Source organism: Phyllobates terribilis, unplaced genomic scaffold (genome assembly GCF_046119375.1).
Source record: "Phyllobates terribilis strain yellow unplaced genomic scaffold, ASM4611937v1 Scaffold_2__4_contigs__length_985480577, whole genome shotgun sequence".
NCBI classification, from domain to species: domain Eukaryota; kingdom Metazoa; phylum Chordata; class Amphibia; order Anura; family Dendrobatidae; genus Phyllobates; species Phyllobates terribilis.
Window position 1 is genome coordinate 338,803,214 of NW_027362762.1, and position 17,242 is coordinate 338,820,455.

The window sequence follows — 17,242 nt, forward strand, 5'->3', positions numbered from 1 at the left end:
AGTTATTCATTTTCCTCTTTGCCCCTCTATTCCAAGGTATGCCCCCTCAGTAACAAAATGTGCGCGTTTTCCCTTTAACCAACTGGGCGTATACTACAGAACATCTCTGTAGGTGTTCGCCTTTTCCCCTCTCATGCTGACCAATCAAATCACTGCCGAACCCACAGAAAAGATCTGGGGTATATGCCCAGTTGGTTGAAGGGAAAATTTTCATCTCAATTATCAGTGGACATAACTTTGGAATGGAGGGGGGACAGAAGAAAAGCTCCTCTTTAAGGTCATAATCAAGACTTTTCAAGCCAGGATCACATCACGCTTGAGCCATTTCAGACGGAAGTCCTAAAAAAGACGGACAAGGCCATAACAGATGCTATAAGAAGAACAAAAGACACTAGCGAATGGCTCCGGTGGGACATCCACGTGAATCTCAATTTTCAGGGCGTCAGACGAAAGCCACAAACTTGTGGCAAAAACAAAGTGCACATAACCTTAGCCAAATGAAATGCTAACTGATGAATATATCTGTTGAAAAGTTGTTTTGCGCGATTGTATTTTTCTCAATTGTTGAGTGCTGGGCAGAGCAAAGTACTGTAAAGCGAATGCACCGGGAAAGGTCAAAGAGCGCTGATGACCAGAGGAGTACGCCTGCGCAGGTGTGGCATTGGCGAACACTGTGTGGATGATAAAGGACGCATCAGCCACATGAAGCAGGGAAGGACGGCGATTGCGAGGGGATAGGAGGCATCAATGTCCACTAGATTGCACTGGGGATTTAGGAGGAATTTTTGAGCTATGTAGTATGGGTTACATACAGCTTGCTAGACTGCTGTAAAAGAGGCATTAAAGGCGGTGGCCATGGTTTATATTGGGAAAACCTGATGACAGGTTCCCCTTAAACTACGCACTTGCCAAAAAGGCATGCGCAGACAATATGTAGTCCATAGCTCTACATCTACAGATTTAATGCAATTACCAACATGTCTTCTGTCAATCATAAAACCTTTCCCGCTAGCGGCAGAAATTCCAAAAGGAAGCAGCATGTGATGCAGCGGCAGGCTCATATCATACACGGAGCTGACAATGGGCAGAACAAGTGCGGGATTTCAACAGTGTAATGTATCACAGGGTGCACATGTCAGAATAATCACATATAATCTGCTTTTAGATTGAGCGGTTTGATTTTCTGTTGGGCGATATGTAGTTTATAGTAATACGCTTGGCCACTTGTTGGTCATTGCAAAGAAAATAAAAAAGACTGATAATTTCCCCAAAATTGTCAGATTTTGACACTGACAGACATAAGTAATAGACCAGCTGTCAGAAATTGTATCTATAGTTCAGGCCACTGGGAAAATCCCAAACAGACTCCCACAGAGTGCTCACGTTTCATTTACACATTTTTATGCAAGAAGGGCATAGAAAGTGTGTGATCATTGAAAAATACATTTTAGGTTGGGCATACCATTTAAAAAAAAAAAAAAGGGGGAGGTACACTTGTTAGTAAAATGCGTATGAGTATGACAAATAGATAAGCGTAAGAGCAGTAACGGGCTGGTGTCATCAGCTACCTGGGGACGCAAACGTATAGTGTCTGTCTAGAGCAGGCAATGTGGTCCATAGTGGCGATTACAGGGGATTTGGGCTCAGCTGATAAGTGAGCCATACAAGTGAATGACTGTCCTAAGAAAACTTTACCCTGAGCGTGGCCAACTGGGTTTCTCAAGTGTAATTTTCCATTTAGCAGTCTTGTCTAACACAATCATGTGATCAGAACTGAATGGGAAGCACATTAAGGCACAACACCAGATAGGTTTGTAATTTGTAGTAATCAGGTCTCATGTCCATACAGTACATATTTTATTGTGAAGTCCCATCATACTTACATTCGGCTATTTTCTAGGTTTTCTGAATTAGGATCTCCTGGTGATCTGTAAAACAGACATCAGATATTTAGATGTACTTTACTAAGATGTTCAGAAAAACCAGCACCTCCACATAAGAAAAAAATACAACATACTGTATACTCCAATACACCTTAAATTATGGGACTGTCAGAATACCACCACCTGCATAAAGGATAGGTGATAGATTTTTTGCTAACTTTATACACACCCATCAATGGTTTATTCCCAATAATAAAAGTTATCAGATAATCTCAGTACACAACCACTGGGACCTCAATAGTCCCAAGAAAGGGGGGCTCAGAAACGCCTCTTCAGAATGAAGCAGTGAAAGCTTATGCATGGCGCTCCATTCATTCTCTGTAGGACGGCTGGAGATAATGGAGTACAGTACATGGCCACCTCTGACAGTCACAGAGAATGAAAGAATACAATCTGACGGGACAATTCTGGAGATAAGGGCATGCTCACATGAGCGTATAACATGGCCGAGTACTATCTGACGGTTTATCGGACAAATGTTATTCTTTGAGGCAGTGCAGATCGGCACCCACATAAGTTTACGGGTGTGTGAAACATCGGACTTCACTCAAATTTAATCCAAGTGCTGTCCGACGTCCGTGGACTCAGATAATGGAGAAATTAAGTTCTCCATACCTGAGCTGCGATTCTCTCATGAGAGAATGTGGGATCATGCTAATTGGACACTCAGCTCTAACTCAGGGGTCTGAGCAGAGTGTCATTAGCATAACTGAGAGAATATACAGAGGTGTGAGCCTGGACTGAGCAGGGGGTCAGACCCCACTGATCAGCAATATATCAACTAACTTGTGGATTGGCAATGTTAGGAATAACTTTTACAAAAGGACTCCTATACATGAGTTAAAACAGTTCTCTAGGGAAGCATTAGCATCACCCCACAAGTATTCCAGGCACATTCTCCCTGAAAATTACATCCACATGTGGTGGAAAGCAATCTATTGCGGATCCACAGCTAAATTTGACTGTATTGCAAATTTTGTTGTGGGTCTGCTGCAGATTCACATTGCAAAGAGTGAAATGCACAGAAAGTATTGACATGATGTAATCTGCAGGGTATGTCAATTTCAATACACTGGATTTTCCATATGATTTTTGGGACAGAAAAACTGCAGCGTTTACATGTGTGAACATATCTCAAGGATGATACATTACATGAAGGTTACAATTTAGCTCTGCTCAAGAAAGAAGAAAACTTATATGCAGCCGCCTCCAATAACAGAGGTTGCTAATAAACTAAGAGAAGAGTCCATTTTACACCACTAACAGCTGGGGCCACAGATCACCAAAACTCAAATTAATTGCTACCTCATTGTACTGTATTAATAAAGGGATAAATGGGGGATTGGGAGTGTTCTTGAGATATTACCGTACTTTCCTTTTGTTTATAGCTCAATGCCTAGGAGATCGAACACAGCTGCTGTCTATCTTGTAAGCACTGCGCTGAAGATGGGCAGGTTTGAGAGGTACACAACTCGCTCTAGTGATCCTGGGTAGCTTCAAAACCATACTTACAAACCTGGAATAAAAAAGCTTGTAAGCACTGTGCATGTTCTGCTGTCTATCAGTCTCCAGGGCAACGAGCTGTAAATTAAAGAAACGCTAATCCCTCAAGAACAATTAATGCTTCAATGTGAATTCACTATGGATATCAATCTATGAATGTGGGCATAAGGGTATGTGCACACATTCAGGATTTGAAGCAGAAATTTCCTGAATGTTTTTGCCTCTCCCTGGCAGAAAAAAAACCACATGCGGATTTACATGCATTTTTGAGCATCAAGGAATGATTTTTGGAGCTAAATAAAGTTATTTGGTAGGACATCGCTTAAGCCCTTGGATTACCATCAGAACTGGGGTGAGTATATTGGTTCATTTAAATGATTAAAGAATGGGTCTATTGTATTTCAAATAAAGTGTTTACACCGTGTCTGTGTGTTTCTTTACTTTAATTAAAGTTTGGTCATGAAAAGGTCTGAATGACACCACCCAACAAAGGAGCTGGGTGTCAGCTAGTCCCATTCACCCAATCTCTCATTAGCATTTCTATTCATGTAATTTAGGCGACTGCTGTGAGATGCTAATTTCAGCCTGGGAAGGTGCCATTAGGCAAACATTTTCCCTGGCCATTAAATAACATCTCAAAGCTAGTTCGTTAGCCGCTACTTCCCCCCGATCAGCACTCAGCAGCTCTTTGGACACAATGTATTCACATTGCATCTAAAACGCAGTGTTTTAATACCACACTTTTGTTGTCAGTACATGTGAATCTATCGCATATAATAACAATTCAATCAGTCAAAATATGCAGCGTAGACTGGCGTGTCCGCTACAGATATTGATAAGCTGTGGGCGAGTTTGGGTACGTGGCCACGATCAGGAGCCGCTGCAGGTTTAACGCTGCGTCAAACCCGCAGCGTTCAGATGTTATAGCATAGTGGATGGGATCTCAAGAAGTCCCACGTCTACTATGCGTGCATCAGAGGCTGCGAATCACTTGTGGACACTGACATGTGGCGCGTCTTTAAGGACCGCAGCATGTCAAATTCTCTTGCGGAGTCGCTAATCTTCACAACAGAAATTTGACCACCAGAATGTATTGAATGTGGTAAATACGCATGGTTCAGTGAACACATGTGGATTTACCCGCGTTCAATAGAATGCAACGTTTTGGACGCAGGAAAAATTTGCGTCCAAAGCGGTGATACGTCTGAATTATGGGCAGAGCCTAAAATTTAAAAAAAAAAAAAAAAATGGTGTGGGATCCTGCATCATTTTTATAACCTGCAGAGGGAAAGCCGACCACTGGGGGCTGATATTAGTAGCTGCGGAAGGGGCCATTAGCCAACAATGTTCCCTGGCTATTGATGTCAGCCCACAGCTGTTTGTTTATCCTTTACTCGCTAGATTACAGGGGGATCCCAGAAAAGAATTGACGTGGGGTCCCCCTATAAAATATAGCTAGCAAAGGCTAAACTAGACAGCTGCGGGCTTATATTAATAGCCATGGAAGGGGCCATGGATACTAGCCCCCTCCGCGGCAATTAATATCACCCCTCAGCAGCCCCAGAAATGGCGCATCCATAAGATGCGCCAAATCTGGTGCTTAGCCTCGCTCTTCCACTGCCCTGTAGCGGTGGCAGTGGGGTAACGGGGTTGGGGTTCACGTCAGCCTTGTATTGGCGGATGTGAGGCCCAGGTTAGTAACCGCGTGGTAAAATGGTCGCCGCTTTTTCAATAAAAGACACGGCCAGAATAAATTATTTTAATAAAATAAACACTGTTCTACAATTTTTTTTTCTTACACACCTCCACGAAGGCCTCGATCTGCAAAAAACATAAAATAAAAAACAACCGTATCCCTCACCTGTCCGCCATCAATGAGGCAGTCCACGTAACGCCAAGTGTCCCGCGACGATCTGGGTCACTTCTACAGCAGTGACATCAGCAATCACTGATGTCACAGCTGTAGAATACAGCACTGTATACTGACAGGGGTGTAAAATCACCCCGTCAGTATACAGGAGGTCACTGGGGTTCATCAGCTGATGAGCCCCGGTGAGCTAGAGACCGTGGGAACATTCTTGTGAATGTTCCTACAGTGGTCATCAGCTGATCGGTCACGGCTCTTCAAACTAAGTCCCGCAGCTCTGTGCATCATAGAGTGGGCCAATCATAAATACACCTTCATACCGACTTGCTTTCCCTTTCTCCACCCACCTCTTCTTTGATTGACAGCTCTGGCTTCAAAGGGTCAGAGAAGTGTGGCGATAGATGGAAACCAGGTGGAAAGGTGTATATAAATGTTTGGCTGCACCATAATGTACCAAGCGCTTGTACTTGGTTTCAACAGCCATTATGCACTGGCAGAGTCCCATTAAGAAAGCAGGATCTATAACAGGATGTGAAGATCCAAATTGGAGGGGTTATTTTAAGCAATGCAAATGTATGGAATAAGCAACATGTCTAACATAGCAAGGTCTCATTGTCTTTTAGCCCTGGTGGACTAGGTGCAGAATTCACATCAAATTTCCATCCACTGGTCACCTACTTAATGCCAACATCGATTTGGTAGGTTAGCAACACGGAGGAAACAGAAGTGAGTGACTGCAGGATCAGACTGTACTGTGTGTGTATTTGTTGTCTGTTACCAGGACACGAGTCCTTAGAGGAGCTGCAGTCCATGGCCTGGAGCCCAGTAGTTGACTACAGGCCACAGTAAGTATTCAGCCTACTGTGCATAGGGGAAGGTGTATACTTATAATGTACAGTAATAGACATATTAAGGAACTGCTGCAGAAATGTCTACACTGACAGTGTACCACCTAAGTGGAAGACAGATTATTGCAATTTTGGGTCAATAAGGAAACTACAAATGATGAAGCAGGTTTTACAATCATCTACCCCTTTCCCCTACACATGCTCAGATTATAATCAACCAAAGAACATGAGCTAGCTCAGGTCAACTGAACTAGCAGCTTTATGTAGCTTCATTTACTGAGAAGCAGCCTTAGAGAGCTGCAGACCCCCCAACTGACTGAAAACATTAGGTGCTATATCAGGAGCCCACTGCACACTCACAATCCTCTGCAGTAAACTGATACAGATGTTTCACAGCACCCGCTGCAGACTAAGTGACAGCTCATGGCCCATAAGAGGCCGGCCTGGCATACCTACCAGGGATATGCAAACACTAGCCAGAAAGCAAAATCTACAATGTGACGTGAAGATCCAAACTGGAGAGGTTATTAAGCAATGCAAGTGTATGGAATCTGCTAGGTACGTATAACAGAAATGTCGCACTGACTTTTTGCCCTGGTGGACTAGGGGCAGCAATTACATCCCTCATAATAGAGATATTTTATATTTAAGAAAATAATCTCCCTTATACACACATACTATTACAAATACACAGTAGAAGATGGGTAAATATGCCAAGACTAAGCTGTATAACTGTTTAAGCATATGTCGTGGTCATCATATGCAAGGAGACAGCTACTTTGTGCAGAGATGGCTATTTAAAAAAGTCCAGACATGGCAGATTTTAATATCTAGTAGAGCACATAAATCAATTAAAGGGGTATTCCCTTTTTGTACGTTTATGGCACATCCATAGGATATGCCAAAAATGTATAGTAGATGCAGTTCCCAACCATCCATCTAGTGAACAGGGCCCCACAGTGTGGTCACAATTGTCATACAAATGAATGGGAATTCCAATCACATCTCCACTGACAGCAGCCTGCAACAAAGTCCCGTTCTTGAGATTGATGCAGGTACCATTGGCCAGTCCTACTTATAGGCCATAAATGTACAAAATCAGAATAACCCTTTTAAACATAAAACGTTACTCAGTTTGCATCTCCAGTCGGTCTTTCTTCACCTCTCCACGGGGATGACACACTACACTTAACATATGAAGGGTGCAACCAGCCACCACAGTAAATGGTAAGATCAATATGTATGGCATGTTACTATTGCAGCCACAATCACATTAATGTCTCACGTCTTAAGTGCAGGGAGAAAGCAAAAAAAGCCATATGCATTGCGTATTGCTCACGTGATCGCCAGAAAGTTTACACTGGCCAATTCTCAGGAACGAGCACTCATTCCAACATGTGTTCACCATTATCTATTCGTCTAAATTGACGATTAAATTTACAGAATAAGGCCCCAATTCATCAAGACTGTTGGATTTCACACAGGTCTTGATGAGGAGGCTTGCTGGAGTCAATCAGGAGGGTCTGAGAAGTGGCGTGTGCTTCCATGAGCACCACTGCACAAATCTTACTCCAGTCACTGATTGGAGTAAGTTTTGTTTTGCAGCAAACACCACGTGACGTATTTGTCGAGAGGGGGTTTCCAATCCCTCGGCACACTTAAACTATGCCCACTTTGTCGGCGCTACGTAAAAATGGCATGAAATCGCAAAAAAGTCACAATTTTAGCGCAGCCTTGCATTGTGCCAATTTTTGCAACTGTCAAAGCTTTTTGCAACAGAATTTGGTGTAAAAGCTTTGATGAATTAGGCCCCAAGGTCAGGTTCAAACAAACATATGAAAAAAGTTTTATATTTAATCCAAAAAAATAAAAATGAAAAAATTCATGCATATTGTCAATAGTAGGTCAGTTTTTGACTTCTGTACGACATCAACATGGCATCAGTTTTATATATCAGCAATTTAAAATATCATAGGGCAAAACTGAAGAGTGCATTTATACTGGCTGACCTGTGGCTGGTAAACCCCGTTGATCGGCTACATAGGAGGCAATCAGCGGTCATTTAACAGCATCTTTAGACAGGCTGCACACACTTCCACGCGCACAGAATGATTGTTAACACCATTGTTCTCGCCAGCACCTATCCTGATTTAAATCAGGATATGCGCTACTGAGAGCGAAGGTTTTTAAATGGACTGTTAGCACAGAATGACTGTTCAAACTAAGTCCCGCTGGTCAGTGCTTCATGGCGGGGCCAGTCACTTATATACATCTTCACACCTGCTCGTTTACCATCTATTACCGCTCTTCTCTGGCTCTATTAAGCCAGAGCTGTCAAAGAAGAGAAGGGTAGAGATAGAAGGAAAACAAGCAGGTGGGAAGGTGTATATGAACGATTGGCCCTACAGTGAAGCATCGAGCACTTAGTTTGAACAGTCATTCTGTGCTGACAGAGTCCCTTTAAGCATCATTTAAAGAAACCAACAAGTATTTTCCTTGCTCATCAAGTGACTGGCCACATATTTAGACAGGCGGATTACAGGTAATGGAGCATCCCTAGGAATTCTTGTTCATGATAACCAGCCAGTGTAAGTGACCCCTTAGGAGCCCGGCAGCCAATGAGCTTAGCAATTTGCTAATAACTGACCTTGCGGTAAAATCCATGTGTAATTATGGTTTTTCTGTGGTCGTGGAAATCTGCAGTGCATGCCAACTTAATTAAAAAATAAATGCACTGTCGTTACTGTGGATTTGAGATCCGCAAAATGACAATTTATGCTGCGGATATGGGGGAAAGGTTCACACTTTGAAATGCAAAGGGTGAACTATGCGGGTTTCTCCGCGCGGCTATCCACCGCAACACTGCTGCAGGTCCTGCATTGCAGGAGGTCCACAGGAAAAATGTTAAATGGCAACATAGCCTAAGGACTGTACTTTTCAGAACTGCAGCTCAATGACAAGGCATCTCCGATATGGACAGAGAAAAGATGACGCAGTGATCAGAAATGGTGAAATATCCGATGACCTCTGTATGACAAATTGATACGCTATGGATTTCAAATCCAGAGAACTGGTTAATTTATACTTTATATATTTTCAGGAAAATGTGTATGAGATTTGTAAAAAACAATTCTGCTATATGTGCTGTGAAACGCAACAGATTTTAAGTAAGCAAATATGCAGTGAAAAATATGAAAAAAACATACTAAAGGATAGTTCCAGCACCGCTCACTTCCACACGGGAGGAGGGTGATGGTGTCCCATTGACAAATGCCTGGCAGGACATATTCATGATAGCTGCTGGCCGCTCATGTGCTCTGCCAATTGCAAACTATCAGGGTTGGAAGGGAGCAGTGCAAGAACAACCCTTATAAAACAGGTGGAGCAGTAATAATACAGCCCCGTAGAATACAGCAAACATGTTATTTTTACTGTACAGTGAAAAGAAACCCAAGAACACAACTGCAACTTTCTCACTCCACCATAAAATAGTATTTTTTTTTCAACACAACATCTAGCGTCTTTTAATTCACTATATAAAAAAACAAGTGCTCATAAGCCTATGTCAACGAAAAAAATAGAGCTTTTCGAAGACCAATGAAATAATGAACTGAAAAATATATGGCGACAAAAATTAAGGCTGGGGAAATATGGCAGCTTTAAGCCAAATAATACTATATAATCACTGACAACGCAATACAAGTATTGCGTCGAGCAAGGCACCATGATCAGCAAGTGGCAAAAAATCCATTCAGACGCCTCTCACTCATACTGTGCTGTGAAGCAGAGCCGGTACAAAATGGACCGACTCAGACTACAAAAATATAGAATAAATTGGGTACAGTAGTACAATGCAGGATGTGCTGTAAATGTTTCCATAAATGTCTGTTCTGTTCCTGATCTAAGGATCTAGGGTTTTAGTTGAGATGAATCTGTGCTGCACTTTATGTACATGCTCAGTAGTGAGGCCGTGCTGTGGAGTCGGAGTCAGGGAAACTGAGGAGTCGGAGGTTGGGCTTACTGACTCCACAGCCCTGCTGTGAAGTAGCAGTGACATACTGTGCAGTGTTAAAAGTCACCATTTATCACCAACCGTAAAGGGGTCGTCCACTAATATTCAAAATAGCCCAATGTGTTTTTATGATGAAATGTAGCCTCTTTCTAATTACCTTCTTTTGCAGTTTCTGCCTGTGAGCGGCGCTATCACTGGCCGCTCACAGGCATCACGTGAACTCCGGCTGCAGCCGGCTCTGACATCACGTCATGATTCCGGATGCAGCCGGGGGTCCCTCTTCCGCGTTCTACCGGTGGCTGCTGGGTTGTGGGCGGGGTTACCCCGCGCGTCACAGCTGGCATCCACCGCGCAATCTCCCTCTCCCCATTCCTTAGGAAAGCGAGCGGTGGATGCAGGGTGTGACGCGGGAATAACCCCACCCACAACCCAAGCCTCACTTGACGTGACGTCAGCGGGGGTCAAGTGCTGCCTGTGAGCGGCCAGTGATAGCGCCTCTCACAGACAGAAACAGCAGAGGGAGGTAATTACAAAGAAGCTTCTTTTCATCATAAAAACACAGTGGTGTATTTTAAATAGTAGTGGACGACCCCTTTAATTGCTTACCATTTATTTTTCCCTTTAAGTCATTTCAGGTAAAATGCAGACATAAAGGGGTCATTTGTATTAAAAAAAACAAAAACAAAACAGTGTTTCGGAAAATGAAGCATCCATTGCAAAGAACAAAAATATTACTTTTGAAAAGACATACAGATGGCACACTTTTTATTCTGATCACTCTCTGTTCCTGTATTTCTAGCAACACGGAAGACACAAAGCAAGATGAGACGAAGATCCTATAAACTGTCAATTATATGCTTTGTCTTTTTTTTCTTTTACATTGGCCCTACAGGTACAGGGCCACAATGATAATCTAAACAAAACAGTGCATATTACATACTGTCTGCTGCACTAAATCACCATATATTAAAAGTATCCATAGAATTCCCCATACTGCCAGCCACCTGCAGATGGGCCTCACAGAAGCAAAATTGCACAGGATCCCCCTCCCTCCCCAACCTCTCACCCCCAGTGCTCTGATCTGGGCAGCACTGGATCCCTTTTTTATCACTGAACTGTCTCCCCCAGGTCTGAGATCCAGGCTGCACTGGATCCCATTCCCTTAACTTGACTCTTCCAGGGCTATGAACCGAGCAGCACATGAATCTCTTCTTCCCTCTGACCCGGCTTCCCGGGAGCTGTGATCAAGTGCACTGGATCCCTTCATCTCCCTCACGCCCCCCCCCAATCATGGTTGTGATCCGGGCTGCACTGGATCCCTTCCCCACCTCTGACCCGTCTCCCCCGGGGCCGTCATCCGGGCTGCACTGGATCCCTTCCCCACCTCTGACCCGTCTCCCCCGGGGCCGTCATCCGGGCTGCACTGGATCCCTTCCCCACCTCTGACCCGTCTCCCCCGGGGCCGTCATCCGGGCTGCACTGGATCCCTTCCCCACCTCTGACCCGTCTCCCCCGGGGCCGTCATCCGGGCTGCACTGGATCCCTTCCCCACCTCTGACCCGTCTCCCCCGGGGCCGTCATCCGGGCTGCACTGGATCCCTTCCCCACCTCTGACCCGTCTCCCCCGGGGCCGTCATCCGGGCTGCACTGGATCCCTTCCCCACCTCTGACCCGTCTCCCCCGGGGCCGTCATCCGGGCTGCACTGGATCCCTTCCCCACCTCTGACCCGTCTTCCCGGGGGCCGTCATCCGGGCTGCACTGGATCCCTTCCCCACCTCTGACCCGTCTTCCCGGGGGCCGTCATCCGGGCTGCACTGGATCCCTTCCCCACCTCTGACCCGTCTTCCCGGGGGCCGTGATCCGGGCTGCACTGGATCCCTTCCCCACCTCTGACCCGTCTTCCCGGGGGCCGTGATCCGGGCTGCACTGGATCCCTTCCCCACCTCTGACCCGTCTTCCCGGGGGCCGTGATCCGGGCTGCACTGGATCCCTTCCCCACCTCTGACCCGTCTCCCCCGGGGCCGTCATCCGGGCTGCACTGGATCCCTTCCCCACCTCTGACCCGTCTTCCCGGGGGCCGTGATCCGGGCTGCACTGGATCCCTTCCCCACCTCTGACCCGTCTCCCCCGGGGCCGTCATCCGGGCTGCACTGGATCCCTTCCCCACCTCTGACCCGTCTCCCCCGGGGCCGTCATCCGGGCTGCACTGGATCCCTTCCCCACCTCTGACCCGTCTCCCCCGGGGCCGTCATCCGGGCTGCACTGGATCCCTTCCCCACCTCTGACCCGTCTTCCCGGGGGCCGCGATCCGGGCTGCACTGGATCCCTTCCCCCTCTGACCCGTCTCCCCCGGGGCCGCGATCCGGGCTGCACTGGATCCCTTCCCCCTCTGACCCGTCTCCCCCGGGGCCGTGATCCGGGCTGCACTGGATCTCTTCCCCCTCTGACCCGTCTCCCCCGGGGGCCGTGATCCGGGCTGCACTGGATCCCTTCCCCCTCTGACCCGTCTCCCCCGGGGCTGTGATCCAGGCTGCACTGGATCCCTTCCCCCTCTGACCCGTCTCCCCCGGGGCCGTGATCCGGGCTGCACTGGATCCCTTCCCCCTCTGACCCGTCTCCCCCGGGGCCGTGATCCGGGCTGCACTGGATCCCTTCCCCCTCTGACCTGTCTCCCCCGGGGCTGTGAGCCGGGCTGCCGCTGCTGCAGGGGGTGTGTATGCTCCTCTCCTCAGGCTCCGGGGCTCCCTCTCTCTCCTGCTGCTGCCGCCGCCTTTGGTCCGGGGAACTCATGCGAGAACCCGACACAATCCAGTAGGCACACGACTAGTCCAGCAGGCCGGCCGGCCGCGCCATGCACAGAGTCGTGATACGTGTCTGACAGCTCCGATAGTCGCCGATGAATGAGCACGCACCGAGCACTGCCTGTCACTCTGACATGAGGCTGTGCGGGTACACTATGGCGGACGGGTTGGGGGCTGTCACACAGTGTCACGGACAACTATGCAGCTCACTGGCGGCTTCTTTCTCTTCTTGTCTGGTCACCCCGAACCCAACTCCGCCATCTTGCTACAAGACACGGACCTCGGGCAGCGCAAATTGGGAGGACCGGCGAGGAGGGCGGGGGTATCCCAACGTGCATCGCGGCACGATACCATAGACTTTAGGCTAACCTTTAATCATCACGGTAACAGGCCAGAAAGGGAGGCGGAAGTTGAACCGCAGTTTCTCTCTATGGTTCGGGCAGGGCGCAGGCAGAGCATGCGCAGTGGTGCATGATTAGAAAGGAAGCCGCGCGCTCCTGACAGCTTCTCTAAGAATACACCAGTGCGTGGTGACGTCACGGAGGAGGGCTCGTGCAGCCTCACTTTTGCCGTAAAACTCTCATTTTTATATTTTTACCTCACAATATTCTGAGGATCAGAACTCTTTTCTCCCCTTTAGTTTGTGTTGTCTACACGAGTGTGTTTTATTATTATGGGTTGTATCATATAGACAGGACCTACAGCCCTCAACTTTAGGACAATGATGAGTTACCAGCGCCCCTCAGGTTACAAGATGATCGCGCTCCCTGTTCCGTATTGAGTGAGCCCCTTATCCCCGAACCTCATGTAATAGGAGGAATAAAACAAGCCTGACATTAACCACAACTCTACAATCCGGAGCTGTAAATACTAAGCTAGCCGCACAGAAATCCCATAAAGCAGTATGTGCACAGAAAAGTGCTCATCCATCTCTATAGATCACAAATGTATTCTTATATTAAAACACTAGATGGTGGCCCGATTCTAACGCATCGGGTATTCTAGAATATGTATGTGGCCGACCGGGCGCAATCAGCAGAACGGTGTTTAAATTTGGCGCCAAAATCGCTGATTGGTCGTGTTCGGCAACCGCGACCAATCAGCACAGCGGTGTTTAAATTTGGCGGCAATATCGGTGATTGGTCACGGGCGGCGGCCGCTACCAATCAGTGAACCGTGTTAGTGAGGACTGGAGAGCGTGTTTAAATTTGGCACCAAAATCGCTGATTAGTCGCGAACAATCAGCAGAGCGGTGTTTAAATTTGGCGCCAATACTGCTGATTGGTCGCGGCCGCCGACCGCGACCAATCACCAGAGCGATGCAGAGCGGGGTTTAAATTTGGCGCCAAAATCGCTGATTGGTCGAGGCCGCTGGCCGCGACCAATCAGCGATTTTGGCGCAAAATTTAAACAACGATCTGCTGATTGGTCGCGGCCGTCAGCCGTGACTAATTAGCGATTTTGGGGCCAAATTTAAACCCCGCTCTGCTGATTGGTCGCGGTCGCCAGCCTCAACCAATCAGCTGAGCGTTGTTTAAATTTGGCGCCAATCTCGCTGATTGGTCGCGGATGGCGGCCGCGACCAATCAGCAGAGCGTTGTTTAAATTTGGCGCCAATCTCACTGATTGGTCGGGGATGGCGGCCGCGACGAATCAGCAGAGCGGTATTTAAATTTGGCGCCAATCTCGCTGATTGGTCGCAGCCGCCAGTCGCGAACAATCAGCAGAGCGGTGTTTAAATTTTGCACCAAATTCGCTGATTGGTAGCGGGCGGCGGTCGAGACCAATCAGCGAACTGTGTTAGTGAGGACAGGAGAGCGTGTTTAAATTTGGCACCAAAATCGCTGATTAGTCACCACCGCGACCAATCAGCAAAGAGGTGTTTAAATTTGGCGACAATACTGCTGATTGGTCGCGGCCGGCGACCGCGACCAATCAGCAGAGCGATGCAGAGCGGGGTTTAAATTTGGCGCAAAATCGCTGATTGGTCGCCGGCCGCGGCCAATCAGCAGAGCGGTGTTTAAATTTGGTGCCAAAATCGCTGATTGGTCGGCGGCCTCAACCAATCAGCAGAGGGTTTAAATTTGGCGCCAAAATCGCTGATTAGTCGCGGCCGGCGGCCTCAACCAATCAGCAGAGCGTTGTTTAAATTTGGCGCCAATCTCGCTGATTGGTCGCGGCTGGCGTCCGCGACCAATTAGCACAGCAGTGTTTAAATGTGGCGGCAAGATCGGTGATTGGTCGCGGCCGCTATTTAAATGTGGCGCCCAAATCGGTGATTCAATCAGCAGAGCGGTGTTTAACTTTAACGCCAAGATCACTGATTGGTCGCGTGCGGAGAGCGCGACCAATCAGCGAATCGTATTGGTGAGGAGCGGGGAGCGGAATCGTATTAGTGAGGACCGGGGAGCGCCGCTGCCTGTGCGGCTACTTCCGCTGCGAGAACCCGGGACATGAGCGACTGCTCGCAGCAGAAGTATCCCGACCCGCAGCGCCGCTCCCCGGTCCTCCCTTCACACCCTAGCCGCTGATGTCCCCACAGTATCCGCATGGTGTTACAAAGGTCCGGACATTTGTGTTAAAAATCGCTGATTGGTCGCTGGCGCTGCCCGCGACCAATCACCGATTTGGGCGCCAAATTTAAATATCGTCCGCAACCAATCACCGATCTTGGCTCCACATTTAAACACCACTGTGCTGATTGGTCGCCGACGCTGGGCGCAACCTATCACCGATTTTGGCGGCACATTTAAATAGCGTCTGCGACCAATCAGTACAGCGGTGTTTAAATCTGGAGCCAAGATCGATGATTGGTCGCGTCCGATATTTAAATTTGGCGCCCAAATTGGTGATTGGTCGCGGCCAGCGCCCGCGACCAATCAGCGATTTTTAACACAAATGTCCGGATACTTCTGCTGCGAGCGCTCGCCCATGTCCCTGGTTCTCGCAGCAGAAATATCCGCACAGGCAGCGCCGCTCCCCGGTCCTCCCTTCACACCCTAGCCGCTGATGTCCCCACAGTAACCGCATGGTGTTACAAATATCCGGACATTTGTGTTAAAAATCGCTGATTGGTCGCTGGCCGCGACCAATCACCAATTTGGGCGCCAAATTTAAATATCGGACGCGACCAATCACCGATCTTGGCTCCAGATTTAAACACCGCTGTGCTGATTGGTCGCGGCCGATATTTAATTTTGGCGCCCAAATCGGTGATTGGTCGCGGACACAAATGTCCGGATCTTTGTAACACCATGCGGATACTGTGGGGACATCAGCGGCTAGGGTGTGAAGGGAGGACCGGGGAGCGGCGCTGCGGGTCGGGATACCTCTGCTGCGAGCAGTCGCTCATCTCTAGGTTTCTCGCAGTGGAAGTAGCCGCACAGGCAGCGGCGCTCCCCGGTCCTCACTAATACGATTCCGCTCCCCGCTCCTCACCAATATGATTCGCTGATTGGTCGCGCTCTCCGCACGCGACCAATCAGTGATCTTGGCGCTAAAGTTAAACACCGCTCTGCTGATTGGTCGCGGCCGCTGCCCGCGACCAATCACCGATTTGGGCGCCAAATTTAAATAGCGGCCGCGACCAATCAGTACAGCGGTGTTTAAATGTGGAGCCAAGATCGGTGATTGGTCGCGGCCGATATTTAAATTTGGCACCCAAATCGGTGATTGGTCGCGGGCACCGCCAGCAACCAATCAGCGATTTTTAACACAAATGTCCGGATCTTTGTAAACACCATGCGGATACTGTGGGGACATCAGCGGCTAGGGTGTGAAGGGAGGACCGGGGAGCGGCGCTGCGGGTCGGGATACTTCTGCTGCGAGCGCCCTCTCAAGTCCCGGGTTCTCGCAGCGGAAGTATCCGCACAGGCAGCGCCGCTGACATCTATGCGGCTAGGGCGTGAATGGAGGACCGGGGAGCGGCGCTGACATCCAATTGGTCGCGGCCGCTATTTAAATGTGCCGCACAAATCGGTGATTGGTCGCGGTCTTGGCCCGCGACCAATCACTGATCTTGCGGCTAAAGTTAACCACTACTTTGCTGATTGGTCGCCGACACTGCCCGCGACCAATCACCGATTTGGGCGGCAAATATAAATATCGGCCGCGACCAATCACCGATCTTGGCTCCAGATTTAAACCCCGCTGTGCTGATTGTTCGCGGCCGATATTTAAATGTGGCGCCCAAATCGGTGATTGGTCGCGGGCAGTGTCGGCGACCAATCAGCACAGCGATGTTTAACTTTTGCGCTAAGATCAGTGA

The 17,242-nt window shown here is 48.2% G+C and overlaps 1 protein-coding gene across 2 annotated transcripts in view; it reads right to left on the minus strand.

Moving 5' to 3' along the window:
- Positions 1–13,450, minus strand: part of UBE3A (ubiquitin protein ligase E3A) — a 58,880-nt gene extending 45,430 nt beyond the window's left edge. Inside the window, exons 1-2 of one of the 2 annotated variants that reach the window (XM_073664568.1) lie at positions 13,345–13,450; positions 1,884–1,928 (exon numbers count right to left, since the gene is read on the minus strand). In XM_073664568.1, the coding sequence (XP_073520669.1) occupies positions 1,884–1,885 (2 nt within the window). In that variant the 5' untranslated portion in view covers positions 1,886–1,928; positions 13,345–13,450. Of the gene's footprint in view, positions 1–1,883; positions 1,929–12,839; positions 13,324–13,344 lie in introns of those variants that run through there. The other variant, XM_073664567.1, reaches the window with a different exon arrangement.
- Between the last annotated feature and the right edge of the window lie 3,792 nt (positions 13,451–17,242).